Source organism: Limanda limanda, chromosome 20 (genome assembly GCF_963576545.1).
Source record: "Limanda limanda chromosome 20, fLimLim1.1, whole genome shotgun sequence".
In the NCBI taxonomy this organism is placed as follows: domain Eukaryota; kingdom Metazoa; phylum Chordata; class Actinopteri; order Pleuronectiformes; family Pleuronectidae; genus Limanda; species Limanda limanda.
Genome location: NC_083655.1, coordinates 10,974,556 through 10,988,075, shown reverse-complemented (window position 1 = coordinate 10,988,075; position 13,520 = coordinate 10,974,556). Strand labels below are relative to the sequence as shown.

The following is a 13,520-nucleotide window of genomic DNA, read 5'->3' as shown; positions in this document are numbered from 1 at the left end:
CAAATTTACAATAACACAACAGCTTTGATGGTATTTTTGGCGTGTCTGGATATGAATGTCACTGTGTCTCTCTGTGTCTGTTGATGCTAGAGTTTTGATAAGAGGACCCTTCAGGACCCGTTAAAGAAGCTGACAGCGAGAGCTCTGACGACGCTGTTGGCCTGCAGCCCCACAGCTCAAAGCCATGCGGCCAATGGTAATTCCAAAAATCTGTAAAAGTATTTAGTCACCAGCTTGTTGTCTTATGTTCCCCATAGGAGACATGCAAGCTGTCGTTAGACATGAACTCCAGAGATTGTCCGTACAACTGGGTCCAGACTTTCGCCAGATTTGACCTTTCATGTCTGAAAGCGGCTGAAGTGTTCGTCATGCTATCATGGATTGAAAAAAACAAAAAAATATCTATCTATATAATATATCATCTTATCCTGACTTTCTTGTGTGTTCCAGCTGGTTTAATCGACAGCTGTGTGGAGCAAATGAAGCAGACTCATTCCCAGCTCCACCTGGAGTCAGTCCGACCCAGCAAGGGTTCTCTCCGCAAAAAGGTGAACAGAGACTGGCTGGAAATTTCCAGTCTCAGCATTTCTGTGTTGCCTGTTTTTTTGTTTTTTTTTCCTTTGGGTGGAATAATAATCTGAATTCAACCTGAATGAGTTTTTAGAAAAATATCACAAACATCAAATTGCTGCTTTGAGCATTAAATGTTCATTAAACTGTATTTTCAACTTGGGACAATCTGAAATGTTGATCTTGGTTTTGTCTTTTCATATCATCAGGAAGAGGCCCATTTAAAGGAAGTCAGGCTGAGTGTGGAGATCCTGCAGAGCGCTCTTTACCGCAACGATGAATGCAAAGTGAGCCTCAGTTTCTGCCTTTTAATTCCCCACAGCTAATTGTTTTTTAATGGAACCTCGGCGCACAAATGCCTGTAAATGAGATTCGCCTAAATGTGCATGGCCCTGCTAACGTCTCAGCAAGTTTAGCTTCTTAAACACTTTATGAGCTTTACCTACAATTACTTACAGAGCATATTAGCTGGTCTTCATTCTCTAAGTGCTTCTCAGGCACTGGTGGTTACCTTTGACTTAATGGCCTGGGAGGCTTGACGGAAGCGCTTACCCTGCAATTTTCTCCTCTCTGCGTGTTTCTCCTGCACAGTTACCAAAATATTGAGTGTTTATGTGTTGCTGCCATCTTTGTTTGTGCTGTTAAATTCTCTAATATGTGTTATTACTTTAAGCAGTCATGTACATGCCTGCATTCCCTGTCTGTGTGTGGGTTTAATGTTGTGTACCCATGTATATGTGTGTCTGTAGGTGGTGGCTTCAGATGCTCGCCTCACACTGACCCTCTATTCTCTTTGGCCTTGGCTCCTATTGGACGACCCTAACATGGAGGCAGTGCTGGAGCTTCTGTGTGTCTATACAGCCAACTGCACCACAGGTCTTTTATATGTGTGTGTGTCTGTGTGTGTCTGTGTGTTTATGCAGGCACTGTGCCTGGCCCGTGCCTGCCCATCGCCTCCGTCTGCATTTAGCAATCTGAGTCTGAGTCACGCACACGTCGCACTAAGAGCCCGTTGTCCTCTCCAGTGACCACTGAACAACATTGTGTCTCACTGTATAAGACCAGCGCCTGCTCGCCTGCCAGTCACAATGGGCCCAGTGTCGGGACGTGGGGACCAAGCTGCATGGCTGCTTGTATGGCGACAGGTTTTCAGACCAGTGAGAGATGATGTGGGGAATGAGAGAGTGATTCTGAGTGGCCTGAGATAAAGATATTTTCTGTCACGCAAACGTAGGAGCTGCGGAAATCATAGAGAAAGATTTAAGGTCGAGAAGGTTAAGGTTAGAATCATGGGATGGATTTGATAAACAGCTTGTGGTCACTTTGATATATTTGTGTTATCTATTCATGTGTAATAAGTGTAGTTGTGCAATGGAAAAAAGCTTAATCAGTGAAGGAGAGGAAGTTTCTACACTTCTGCACGCTTGTCTTTCTGTGCATGTGTGTGTGTAACTCTGTTTGATTGGCACCGGTTCCTCAGTGGGTGTGTGTGCTCTGATCTAAACTCGCTCACTTTAGACCCCCCTGTAAGCTCAACCTGTGAAGCACCAGAAAGCAGTGAAGTCGGCACAGCATTTCCCTAAAGGTTAACTGAACAGCAGGTTGCGTTCAGCCTGCGTGCATCCAGGCTTAGTATTACACCATCCACCCTCAGGCTACTGCTTCGTCTCCGGAGACTGCTACATTTCTACCCAGCGCTTCATCTCCAGTCTACCTCCTTCATCCGAGCCTTTGTTTGCGCTCTTACTTGAAGTCAGATTGTTGTTTTCATCTGTGCAACACATATTTTTCGTGGATATTTTTGTAGCAGCCTCCAAACTTGTTCCCACAGACGCACACAGGATAAAAAAGTAGACATCTGTGTTTATCTGCACTTCAATACAATGATCGGTTCTATATGGTACGTGGTTGTGAAAATGAATCAGATCAAAGGCGGCAGTGCGAATGGCTTTGACTCACACCAGTGAAGCAGATCCACTGTATAGCAGACCTCCCTTGTCAATTTCAAGATACGTCAGCCGTCTTGACAGGTCTTGAGATAACCTCGGGCTAACATCAGCATACGCCTGTTGCTGCGTGTTACCATTTTAGGATTAGCATAACCAACTAGCTGTCATGTTCGCCAATGTGCAACATCAATCAGTGTCAGACGTCGTATTTTCCTGGAATTTGCATTTAATCCTCTGCCGCAGCAATTAGTCATGTCAGTTATATACTGGTGTAAATATGATGATGAAAGAGACAGACTGTTATTTCTGAGTAATTTAGTTTTATTTACATTGTAAATTGCCTTGTTGTAGAATAAATTGAAGCTGCCACCTACGGCTAAATAATTGTTGTTAGGTTTGCGTTAATGAGGTGATACAATTAGACGTGTCAATGGAAATAATAGAGCATGTGTCACTTGTTTGTCAACGTGTGGAGATTAGAGCAATGACCATAATCTGTTTTGCACCTTTCATACAAGAAATGCAGCTCAAAATGTTTTTCCTGTCAAATTAACAACAGTAGTAAATAAGCAACAGCATAGCAGTGACTGAAGGCTCCTTCAAAGATGTACAATGGGATTTTTAATGAAAAACAATAATAATACATTTAATTTCATATATAAGAGCAAGCTCAATGTGCTTTACAAAAAACACTAAAAACTGCAAAGTTGTTATATAAATAAACAAGACACAATATTTCAAATAATAAAACACAAAAGGCCACGATGAAACAAACCAGAAACAATAAAATGATACAACCAAAATCATGAATCAGATGCTGATTCTGTATTTTGTGGGAACATTTCTGGAAGGATTAACAGTATCAAAAACCACCAACTCTCGTATCATCAGTCACACTGCCTTCATAGTGAGCTCCCAGCAATCCAGTTAAATGGTAAAGATTTAAAAAAAAAAAATTTCTTCTGATTTCATAAGTTTCCATCAGGTTAAACGGTTTGGCCACAAAGTTCGACTCCTTGTCATTAGTTATCATTTATCATGTGTGCTGGCCAGATGTTGCATCAAAGATAAGCCGTGCATGCAGCTGTGCACAGATGTTTTGGTATCGTGAGCAGACAGCCATGCAGGTCAGTGGCACTGGAAGCCCAGTGAAGTAGCTTCAAGGTAAATGGAAAAAAGCAACCAGCTACAAGAATAAGAGGAAAAGTGTTTCACTGTTTATTTTGGTTTAGCAGTTAGCATAGCTGCTTATAATAGATAGGAGACAGTGCAGTAGTTGCAGTCTGGCATGTGTCTCCTTTGGATTAATTACAGCTACATACAACAATAATATTTCTAAAATGTTCGTTTTTTTCATCAGTGTTTTGCTTATCCTATCTCCCAGCATGCAGTTCTCTCTGTGGGAGTATACCACCAGGATCGAAAGGCTCCTCCAGTAGCTCGCTGATGCACGCTGTCATGAAGCTGGCCTCAGGGGTCGCCCCGGACAACAGCCCGGTCCAGAAGCTGGCCTTCTCTCTCCTCACAAACCTCGCCATGTCCCGCGACTGCAGAGGCCTCCTGCAAAAGGTTCAAGTCGTCCGATCAAATGCGTTTGTCCATTTGGGTGGAGACACATGACAGAACTCAAAAGTTATATGTTAGGCTATGAATGTTTCTTTCTCTAGACATGACACTGAAACTCTTTTTTTCTGTTGTTCTCAGAATAACTTCCTCCAAGCCTTCGTATCGGTGCCAGTGCCCAAGGCAGGTGGTGGCGGCGGCGTACTGGGCCTGTGGCTGAAGCTGCTGGTCACCCTCTCGTTCGCGGAAGACATCCAGCAGAGTCTCCTGAGGGTGACCGGAGTCCTGGAGCTGCTGGCGGACTTGGCAGCTCACCGGAGGAACGCGCTGCTCACCCTTCACAACCTCTGCTTCTGGCCCGCCAACAAGCCTCACGTCATTGCCAGTGGTATGACAGGAAATCAGGGGCTGGAGATACTGATCTCAGGCAATTCCCGTACAAAAGGGATATAGAGAAACACAGATGTATTTTATGAAACACATATCTCAAGGTTTCATCATCTTATACAAACAGTATTTTGTATAAGTAGTGATTTGCAATTATTCACATTGCAGGCAGAAGCAAAAATATAGTATTCTATTATTTAACAAATAGTTTAGTTAGATGATAAGATTGATACCACCCTCTGTGTGCAGTAATTAGGCAACCTGTTTCCCCCTGTTTATAGTATTTATGCTAAGCTAACCATGTTCTGACCCCAGCTCCCTGCTCGAGGCAACAGATGTGTGATATCGATTTGCTCATCTCCTGAAAATCTCTGTGCGAGAAAGCAAAACAGGCTTTCGTGACACAAGAGAACATAGTGTATTGACAGAGTGCAGCGTGTTATTGACAGTTTGTTTTAGCGTCTTTTCCTTCCTGCGTTACTAAAGACAGATTTTAAAAATATAAGACAGCGCTGTTTTTTTGTACTGGAAACAGTGAAGTGCTTATATTTTGAAGGGTGGAGAGAATGCAGCAGGTGCACAGTGTATGAAGATGAATGATTCTAACACGTAGATGGAAAGAAACGAGAGAAAGAGGAAGTTGCAGAGATGATAAGATTGTGTGTTTCCCCTGTGCATTGTGAGCTCTAGGTGGGAGTTGTCGGTCCAGGTGGTCGGAATTTGTTGCGACATGTAGCTTTGTTTTTGTTTCACACCTTGTACACCCCATTTCCTGTGTGTGTGAGACAATCATCTTATCAGAAGGGTTGACACGGTGCATTACCAACGTGTACATGGAAAACAGTATTGTGGGTTTGAGGTGTTAGATCCATATTTAATGTTTATGTGTCTATGTGAAAGAATGTATTCCATGTGATGAGGGCTCTGATTAGCTGCTCATCTTTCCTCCAGACAAAGCCATGAAGACGCTCCTCTGCTGCCTGGAAGTCAAAGAGATGGAGACTCGCTGTATGGGAGCATCCGCACTTTGGGCGTTGCTCCATAACAATCAGAGGGTACTTGCACACCCATATAAACACACACACACACACGTCCATGAGCACTTAAAGTTTATTTTAGTGCATTTATTGGCTAGAATTGGAGTTTACTGACGATATACGTCAAGTCAAGTCCTGGGGTGTCTTCATGCTCTCGGGTTCTTTGCCCGTTAGACATTGATCTAGTGCACTTTGTCTCATTGAACAGATTTAGCACCGTGTCCTTACTTCAAGGTCCCATTGTACCAAAGCTTTAGTGTTGTCGCTTTGGATAAAAGCGCAAATACATTGGTAAATGAATAAATCTGCCTGAAATCTTGGTTTTACTCTTACATAATGGCTCGGCCTCATTGATCTCCTAGTTGTCGTCTTATAAACACAACCGTTAATCGTCTTTCTCATTTCCCGTCAAAGGCCAAGACGACGATGAAGTGTCCCTCAATACGACGGAGGATTGACGAGGCACACACCACCTCTAAGAAAGGTCAACATTAATTTACTTGGCGGGAGTATCAGCCTCTGTTCTCACTGTTTAGTCTGAACATTAAACTTTTACGTCTCATTTTTTGAAATTATGTTTTTTTTTTTCTCTAACCTGCAGCTGCAGAGAACAATCCGGATCCGATGGGTCCCTACCTGTTGAAGTGCTTTGAAAACCTCTCTCAGCTGCTAAATAACTGATTGTATTTATACTTTTGTTTCTTTGTATCATATTTTATACTTATATAAATATTAAAGTGGCAGCTTTTAGGTGCCGTGTTGTACAAAACTCAACAGCTTCATACACGATGCTTTGATTTCTGTGAGCAGTTTCACTTTTGAACACCAGTTGTGGTCTCAAATACAGGAACTGTGGCTGGAACGTCAACAGAAGTGAACTTTGTGCACAATTCTGCTTTGCCCAGTGAACTGTGGCCTTCAGTCTTTGTGACACACCACATCCACAGTAATGAGAAGGCACGTGCCAGACTTTGCTTTTCTGTTCAAACATCACAATGCCAGGCTGCATAGAAGCACAGCTGTGCTTGGAAGTAATTGCTTGTATCAGCATGCTAACAAGCTTCAGCAGTTTTCGTTAATAGTATTTGATAATTAGAACTGAACACAAGCTACAGAAGAGATTGATGTGGTTGTCATGAGGGTTTTTTTTTTTTTTGAGTTCCAGGTAGATGAATGGGTGGGTCATGTCGGGACCATGACGGTTCATGGTGATGCATTGTTGCATAAGAGAGATTTCAGTAGAAAACACAACCTACTGCTGCTCCTCTTGTGTTGGTGGTTCCCCTTAAACTATTTATTTATTTCATGAATATTGTGTCTTTTTTTATAAGGGGATTTCAACTCACAGATTGTTGTTTCAATAAGGAACACGTTCTGTTGTTTTTTAAAACATGAGATCCGTCTGTAGCTCTCACCTCAGATTGCTGCATTTTAACCCAGACTTAACCCCAAGCCCTCAATTAGACCTATCCCTAATGTTCATCACCCTCACGGTGTGAGATGAAAAAGTTTACTAAAGTTATTAGACTTCATTCTATTAATCTTTCAAATAGTTATTTGCCACAAATTTGAAGTACCCAAGTCAGTAGGATTGATCTTATTCTTATACATATTTAAAAATGCTACAGAAAATACTCCAAAATAAAGATAAATAGTTGTCCACAAGGTAAAAAATCATTTATACCTTGCAGGATTTCAGGCAGCTGAAAGCCACAGTAATAACAATATAGAAACCTACAGTATAATCCCACCATGCAGTTTTATGCCATGAGCTTCCCTCCCATTCTCAGCTAACAGTGGGCTAACATGAAGTGAGTCCCAGCCACTCGAGTGTGTGTCTTCAGCCTCTGAGCTCGCAGGAAGTGCAGCTCGGGTGCCTCTCCACTCTTCTCATCAATGCAGCTTTCATTCTCCCGTGGTGGGGCAAGATGGAAGCTGTACAAAAGGACCACTGGTACTTTGTGGTACTCATCTTTCTCCCTTTTCTCAGAGGTATTTATACATCTATTTGATATATTCTAACTTGTTTATTGGATGATTCACGTGATAAAACCTTTGGTAACTTTGTTGAAAGTGATGTTTTCTGTTGTTTTAAAGATAATCTGGAAGATGAGCCTCATTGTACAGGAACACATGCAATTCATTTCTTAAAATGTAATATTTAATTTCATAGTAGTTCCATAATCAGTAATTAAACTCCTTTTAAATTAGATTTGAGTGGAAAAGCCTCTAATTGTCACATTTTTGAATCAATCTGTGAGACATTATTATTCTAAACGAGCCTGAATTCATCCCCAGTGTCACAGGACTTGAAATCAGCTGTCGATCAGCTCAGTAAAAAGAGGCTTTGAAAACTTGAACACTGGATCAATGACAATTGTCAGTGGTGCTTGTGTGCGCCGGCTCAAATGAGCATAATGACCATTCCCCAAAGGATGGCCTCAAATCTGTGAGTGACCGTGGTGTCTTTCAACTGGAGGACTTCGTGGAGGACGCATGAACTTGCATAGACAATCATAATTACTCACAAGATCAGGGTTTCTGAAGTTGTAATGTTAAATTATGATCAAATGATTGACCGTTTAATTACTTCTGATGATGAATGAGTCGCACTTAACCAGAACTCCCTCTGCTCAGTTGCTGTCCAGCAGAAAGAGGCCGTCACAGTCCGACTGGAGGAAGGGATGATCCTCGGCTGTCTGTGCCCCTGGAGCGGCAACCTCAGCATGGTGTCCTGGACCAAAATTCCCTACAAGGTTCCCATAGCCGTGTTCCACCCAGAGTACGGCTCATCCTTCTCTCGCCAACACATGGACAGGATAGAGTTCCTGAGGACCGCGCCCATGGACGGAAGCATTGCCATGAAGAACGTCACTCATCAGGACATCGGGACTTACCACTGCTCAGTTCAGACCTTCCCTGGAGGACCCTGGACCAAGAGCGTACAGGTGGAGGATTTAGGTAAAGCAGCTCACTAACACTTCTCATTTATTACCTAAACATTTATTGGATGGCTGTGGTATGAATCAGGGATGAATCCTTAAAATATTGGTTCAGATCCAGGTCAGGGGGCAGACCCAGGATTGCTTTTCTTTGGAAGGGCATTTTTTGACATTTGCCTTGACTTCTTAGAAGATAATTGGATGGATATTGATGAAAGAAACTAATTTTTGTGAATGTAAATGTGGTTTCATTAGGAGACTTTTGGGTCTTGGCCTTGAATTTATCAAGTGATAATCAGTAATGATTTTTTATCTTAAGAAACTAAATGAAATCAGCTTTCTTTTTCCCCATTTACATCATGGCGCTAAACTTCTAGTTCTTTGACAAGATGTTTCCTAAACGTGTCCCTCACCTCCCCCAGATGAGCCGCCTGAAGAAGGAGATGATGATGCTGATGAAGAGGGAGGAGAAGACATCGCAGATCACCCCACCCCAGAGGGGATTGTGGCGGACGTACACTTGGTGGCGGAGCAGGACAGCAACCTGACCATCAGCTGCAACCACAAGCACGACGGCACCGTTTACCAGGCCCTGCTGGAGAGGATGCCGTCCGGCCAGCCCTGGGGCATCATCGGCGTGTGCAAGCAGGTGGACGGGGGCCTGGTGGGCGAGGACTACAGCGACAGGGGGCAGGTCAGCTGTGCCGACAGCCTGGATGTCAATCTGCAGCTGACGGGTGTGGTGCTGGACGATTGGGGTTTCTACCGCTGCACCTTCAACACAGATGCGGGGGTGCGGACCACCACGGTGCTGCTCACGGTCGTCACTCCAGGTACAAAGACAGATGTGCTGTAGTTAACATACACACACACTGACAGCTATATGAGTGGATGACGAATTGCTGCTCACACTGAGGATGATTTATGGATGCAAATGTCCCTCGTAGATTACAGTGATTGATGAAACATAATGAAAACAATAAAACAGAGTTTGTGATGCTGATCTCACACACTCTGCACTGTTGGCTCTGCTGAAACCTCCAACTTCCTGTGGCCCTGCTCAGAGAGTGTGTGTGTGTGTTTGTCTGTGTGTTGCATGTTTGCCTCCAGAAGTGGTGAAGGAACAACAAATGAAAAGTCATGGCAAAATAAGCTGAAAAGTCATTGTCTCTCATTTCCTCACCAGGTGGATTCAGCCTGTCTCTGTACATGATGTATATTTACATCGGGGCTGGATGTGCAGGACTTCTTCTCTTCATAGTTGTCCTCATACTCGCTTTAAGGCAAAGGTGAGATCTCCTTGTGTTTTCGTGCTTCTGTTCTTGATAAACACGGCCCCGTCTGTTTGCTGGCATCAAGTTCTTGGATCTTTTTAAACACAGGACTGAGTGAGATAATCACCTGCACCGAGGTGATAATGTTCTCACCATCTTCTGCTTGTATATTTGAGAGCAGGGTTTCACAAAGAACTAAACTGACTGATTAAGGGGGTGGAGCCGGGAGTATTTCTCTTTCCTTCACATTGTGATACTTTTTTTTTTTTTTTTTTTTCAATTTCTCAGGAAATGGATCTTAGTTTAGTGCAAATGACCAGACGACTTCCTTTTTCTGTTTCTTTTTGTTTTATATGTGCGATGAGAAGGATAGTTTGGTCTTGGTGTACTACTGGGTATTGGGTGCCATTGTCATTACATAGAATATAACTGAATGAGTTTCTTTACACACTCTATATACTATTTACACATTTATGTATTAATATATGCCTCAGTATCTCATAAGCAGAGCTGCTACAGTGGCTATCCAAATGCTAACGTCAGCATGCTAACATGCTGGTTTTAAGCAGGTGTAATGGTTTACCGCCATGTTCTCCATTTTAGTATCGCATGTTAGCATGCTAATATTAGCTAACAGAGCAAATCCCACAGGGCAGTGAAGGCTGATGGTAGTGAAGCTGGTTTTGCAAATTCTTTGTGAAGAATGTGAATGGGGAACCAATCGTACGAAAAGATTTGTTCTTAAATAAAACATGTGCTGCCACAGTCTTCACACGGGGGAATTAGAGGATTCATCTGAGTGAATTTGTATATGAATATGATACAGAAATAAAGTTGATGAAATATCTATAATAGATTTAATGCAGAATTAATATCCTCACCAAGGCATCATTGTATCTCTCTGACAGCTGTAGGGTCTTAATGCAGGTCTCTGATGTCACTAACAGATGTGCTATTAACATATTCTAATTGTTTTGGGTCGTATAAAAGGCCCCCCCGCCTCTACTTGATGTGTGTTTTTTTATTTGCTGACAGCAGGACTTAAAGCTTGTGAAAGCACCATGAAATTCTCTTTACACTATAATGACATCTTTTGTTCTCACGGACATGTTCCTCCTCAAGAACAGGTCGTCTTCCTCAGTCGGAAAGAAGCGATTCATGGAGTGCACGTGCAGCGGAAAATCTGTGTTAATGCACAAAGCCCTATATCTTTATTTTATTACTATATAGCTGAAGAGACATTTAATCCTCAGCCACATATTGATTGCTCAAGAGAGTTTTCCTTCTCCACTACTGCTAATTGTTTGCTCATTATGGAAAGTGTTTGGTTTATATCCGTGATCTTTTTTACAATGTAAGGTTGGTAAAGTGTGTTGATTGGTGTGATTTTGCTCACAGGAAATGAAATGAATCTGTTACTTTCATTGAATAATCAGGAAGAAGAGCAGGAGAGAGGAGTACCGAGTCAAACTGCACCCGTCTCAGAGACAGGCAAGTGTTGCGTTATTCATTATATCAACTCTTGTCTTTGCGCTTGACGCCTTTCAGGCTCTCCCCAACCTTCTCATCAGACACGCTCTTCATTATAAAGCCATTACACTCGACTCTTAATCTTTATATATACACCACAGCCCATCTTCATGTAACCTGATACATTGCAGACTTAACTAATGCTTATGAATAACTGACAGTGAATGAATTTGTTTATCTTAATGTGATACAGTAAATGTGATCAATTCAGCAAATGTCGAGAGAATTAGTTGAAATGTAGTTTCATCTCATAAATTGCTTGGAAATGTAACAGGAAATGTAACAGTAAAGACCAAGTTCTATAGTATAAGAAACAATTCAGACCTGGTGAAGTAATAATATGAACACATGTAGGATTCATATTACTGATGGTTGAAATAACTTTATATTTTCCTTATATCACATTTCATTATTCAATTAAATGAAATTATGAGTAGTTATTGAATCTATACCTGTATTTTAGTATTTATTATATGAAAAAAGAGATTTAAAATTAGAAAGCCTTGTAACCACGTGATGCTATCCTATGAAAGTTTATTTGTTTGTTTATCATCATCTTACACTACTGCGCTAACAGTCTAATCACCTGACTTGTGTTTTTGTCTAACACCTTAAAATGCTGATAAAGTTTAACGCACATCCGCAGCCAAACATCTACGAGAACGAGAAGGTGTTCGTGTGTGCTGGGAACACAAAGAGGTCCCGGCAGAAAGGAAGCTGCCCGGTGTACGCCAACCTGCCGACCCCCCGGTCCCACAGAACCGGACGCCTGCCTCGTGATAAATGAGCAGACGTGAATATGACGCACCGCCATAACGTGAATGTGTAGTTTTGAATCTGGCTCAGATGCCAGTGTGCACTCAGGTCTTCCCAAACAAAAAATTTACTGTCTATCTAAACAAAACCAAAAGAGAAAGGCATATTGACAAGCTCCGAGCAATTCTTCTGATGAGATGCAGGCGTCACACTGACAGTGATTAATATTCATATTGTGGTTTGACATGCATTAACAAGCTGGTGCTCGTGTTCGTCTCCGGGAGCTGACACGTTCGGTTGGGTCCAGCCCTTAATTAAATGTAGTATGTGCCGCATAATTACCGCCGAGAAAATATCTGTTTTGGGCAAAACAATATTTGACAGCAGCCGTCGCGCGGGAGGCGGCAGACAAAAGCCTGTGTAATCGTTCTGTTCACTTCCATAACCCCTCAGTAACACGATTGACAAAAGCCTGTGTAATTGCTCTCCGTTTACTTTCATCCCTCCTGCTTTCCATTCAAAGCCTGACAATGGCGTCTAATCATCTAACGGGATAGAGAAAGGCAGTCACTCAGCACCATGTACCATCACTTGAGACTGCTGCGTTTCCCCAGAGGGCTCTCTGCTGAGGATGACTGCCTTCTAGTTACAACACGCTCTCATTATGAAAGCTAAACTCTAATTAGCTAATCCTGTGCTTCTGCCTCCTTCTACTATTCTGATTTATGAAATGTAATTCAACTATTTTCTTATGATAAGCTGTCACAAGTTTTCCAAGTTGAATTTGTTATTATATTGTATTCCTGCCTATATATGCTATTGTGAATTATTATTTAATGTTCATGGTAGTTCTGTGAAACTGTGTGTTGTTTAATGTGATTCGTTTATGTCCATAGAAATGGAGGCAGTGGCAGTAATGGATATGCGGACTATTCCGCTAGGGATCCAGACAAATGTGGACAAGTTAGACATGTCAACATAAAGGGACAATATGGTGTCTGAATCACATGATTTTTTTTTTCTTGCTGTTCTTGATTTTAAAAAGTGTCAATTTCATTGTGATACCTGTGACACATCGCGTGCGTGACCAGCATTACTGAAGCCGATGTGTGTTACTGCTAATGTCTCCCTGTGCTAGAAATAAAAGGTGTCATAGCCACAGACTCTCTAACTTCCTGTGATGTGGGTGTGACAGGGGGAACTGAAGCTCCAGAAATAAAGAACCACTTCTCGAGATCTAAAACCAAAGTGTTAAATGGAATTTCCCCAGCACTATCCACCTCTGTAGATCTTCAGTTAACATATTATATTATGTTTGTTAAATCCAAATAATATAAAATAAAAACTGAAGTGCAAAAATTGTAATTTGAGTTTTCCCCCAGAATTTCTTTTCCAAACCATCGAGTTCACTCATATCACAGGGTTTCTGCTTATAAAGTCTAAAATATTATCAAATGCAATGAAGGAATTATTTTTGGCATTATGTTCTCAGCCATCCCGATGAGTACAAAA

The 13,520-nt window shown here is 41.9% G+C and overlaps 2 protein-coding genes across 2 annotated transcripts in view; both read left to right on the top strand.

Annotated features, from left to right (window-relative positions):
- The window catches only part of rttn (rotatin), a 32,107-nt gene extending 25,919 nt beyond the window's left edge, over positions 1-6,188 (top strand). Inside the window, exons 41-49 of the mRNA XM_061093842.1 lie at positions 91-196; positions 451-548; positions 780-857; positions 1,320-1,446; positions 3,904-4,088; positions 4,224-4,470; positions 5,421-5,524; positions 5,921-5,990; positions 6,108-6,188. Of these exons, the coding sequence (XP_060949825.1) occupies positions 91-196; positions 451-548; positions 780-857; positions 1,320-1,446; positions 3,904-4,088; positions 4,224-4,470; positions 5,421-5,524; positions 5,921-5,990; positions 6,108-6,187 (1,095 nt within the window). The 3' untranslated portion in view covers position 6,188. The remainder of the gene's footprint in view (positions 1-90; positions 197-450; positions 549-779; positions 858-1,319; positions 1,447-3,903; positions 4,089-4,223; positions 4,471-5,420; positions 5,525-5,920; positions 5,991-6,107) is intronic.
- Positions 6,189-7,408: 1,220 nt separating this feature from the next.
- On the top strand, positions 7,409-13,282 carry cd226 (CD226 molecule). Its single transcript, XM_061094059.1, has 6 exons — positions 7,409-7,498; positions 8,144-8,467; positions 8,871-9,281; positions 9,635-9,737; positions 11,159-11,213; positions 11,899-13,282. Exons 1-6 carry the CDS (start codon positions 7,435-7,437, stop codon positions 12,037-12,039), a joined length of 1,098 nt encoding a protein of 365 aa, XP_060950042.1. The 5' UTR covers positions 7,409-7,434; the 3' UTR covers positions 12,040-13,282.
- Positions 13,283-13,520: the final 238 nt, after the last annotated feature.

Excerpts from the sequence above, each read along its gene's own strand:
- cd226 (XM_061094059.1), top strand. The coding sequence starts at position 7,435 with ATGGAAGCTGTACAAAAGGACCACTGGTACTTTGTGGTACTCATCTTT. Across the intron at positions 9,282-9,634 it reads GCTCACGGTCGTCACTCCAG|GTGGATTCAGCCTGTCTCTG; the intron begins GTACAAAGACAG and ends TTTCCTCACCAG. Across the intron at positions 9,738-11,158 it reads ATACTCGCTTTAAGGCAAAG|GAAGAAGAGCAGGAGAGAGG; the intron begins GTGAGATCTCCT and ends TTGAATAATCAG.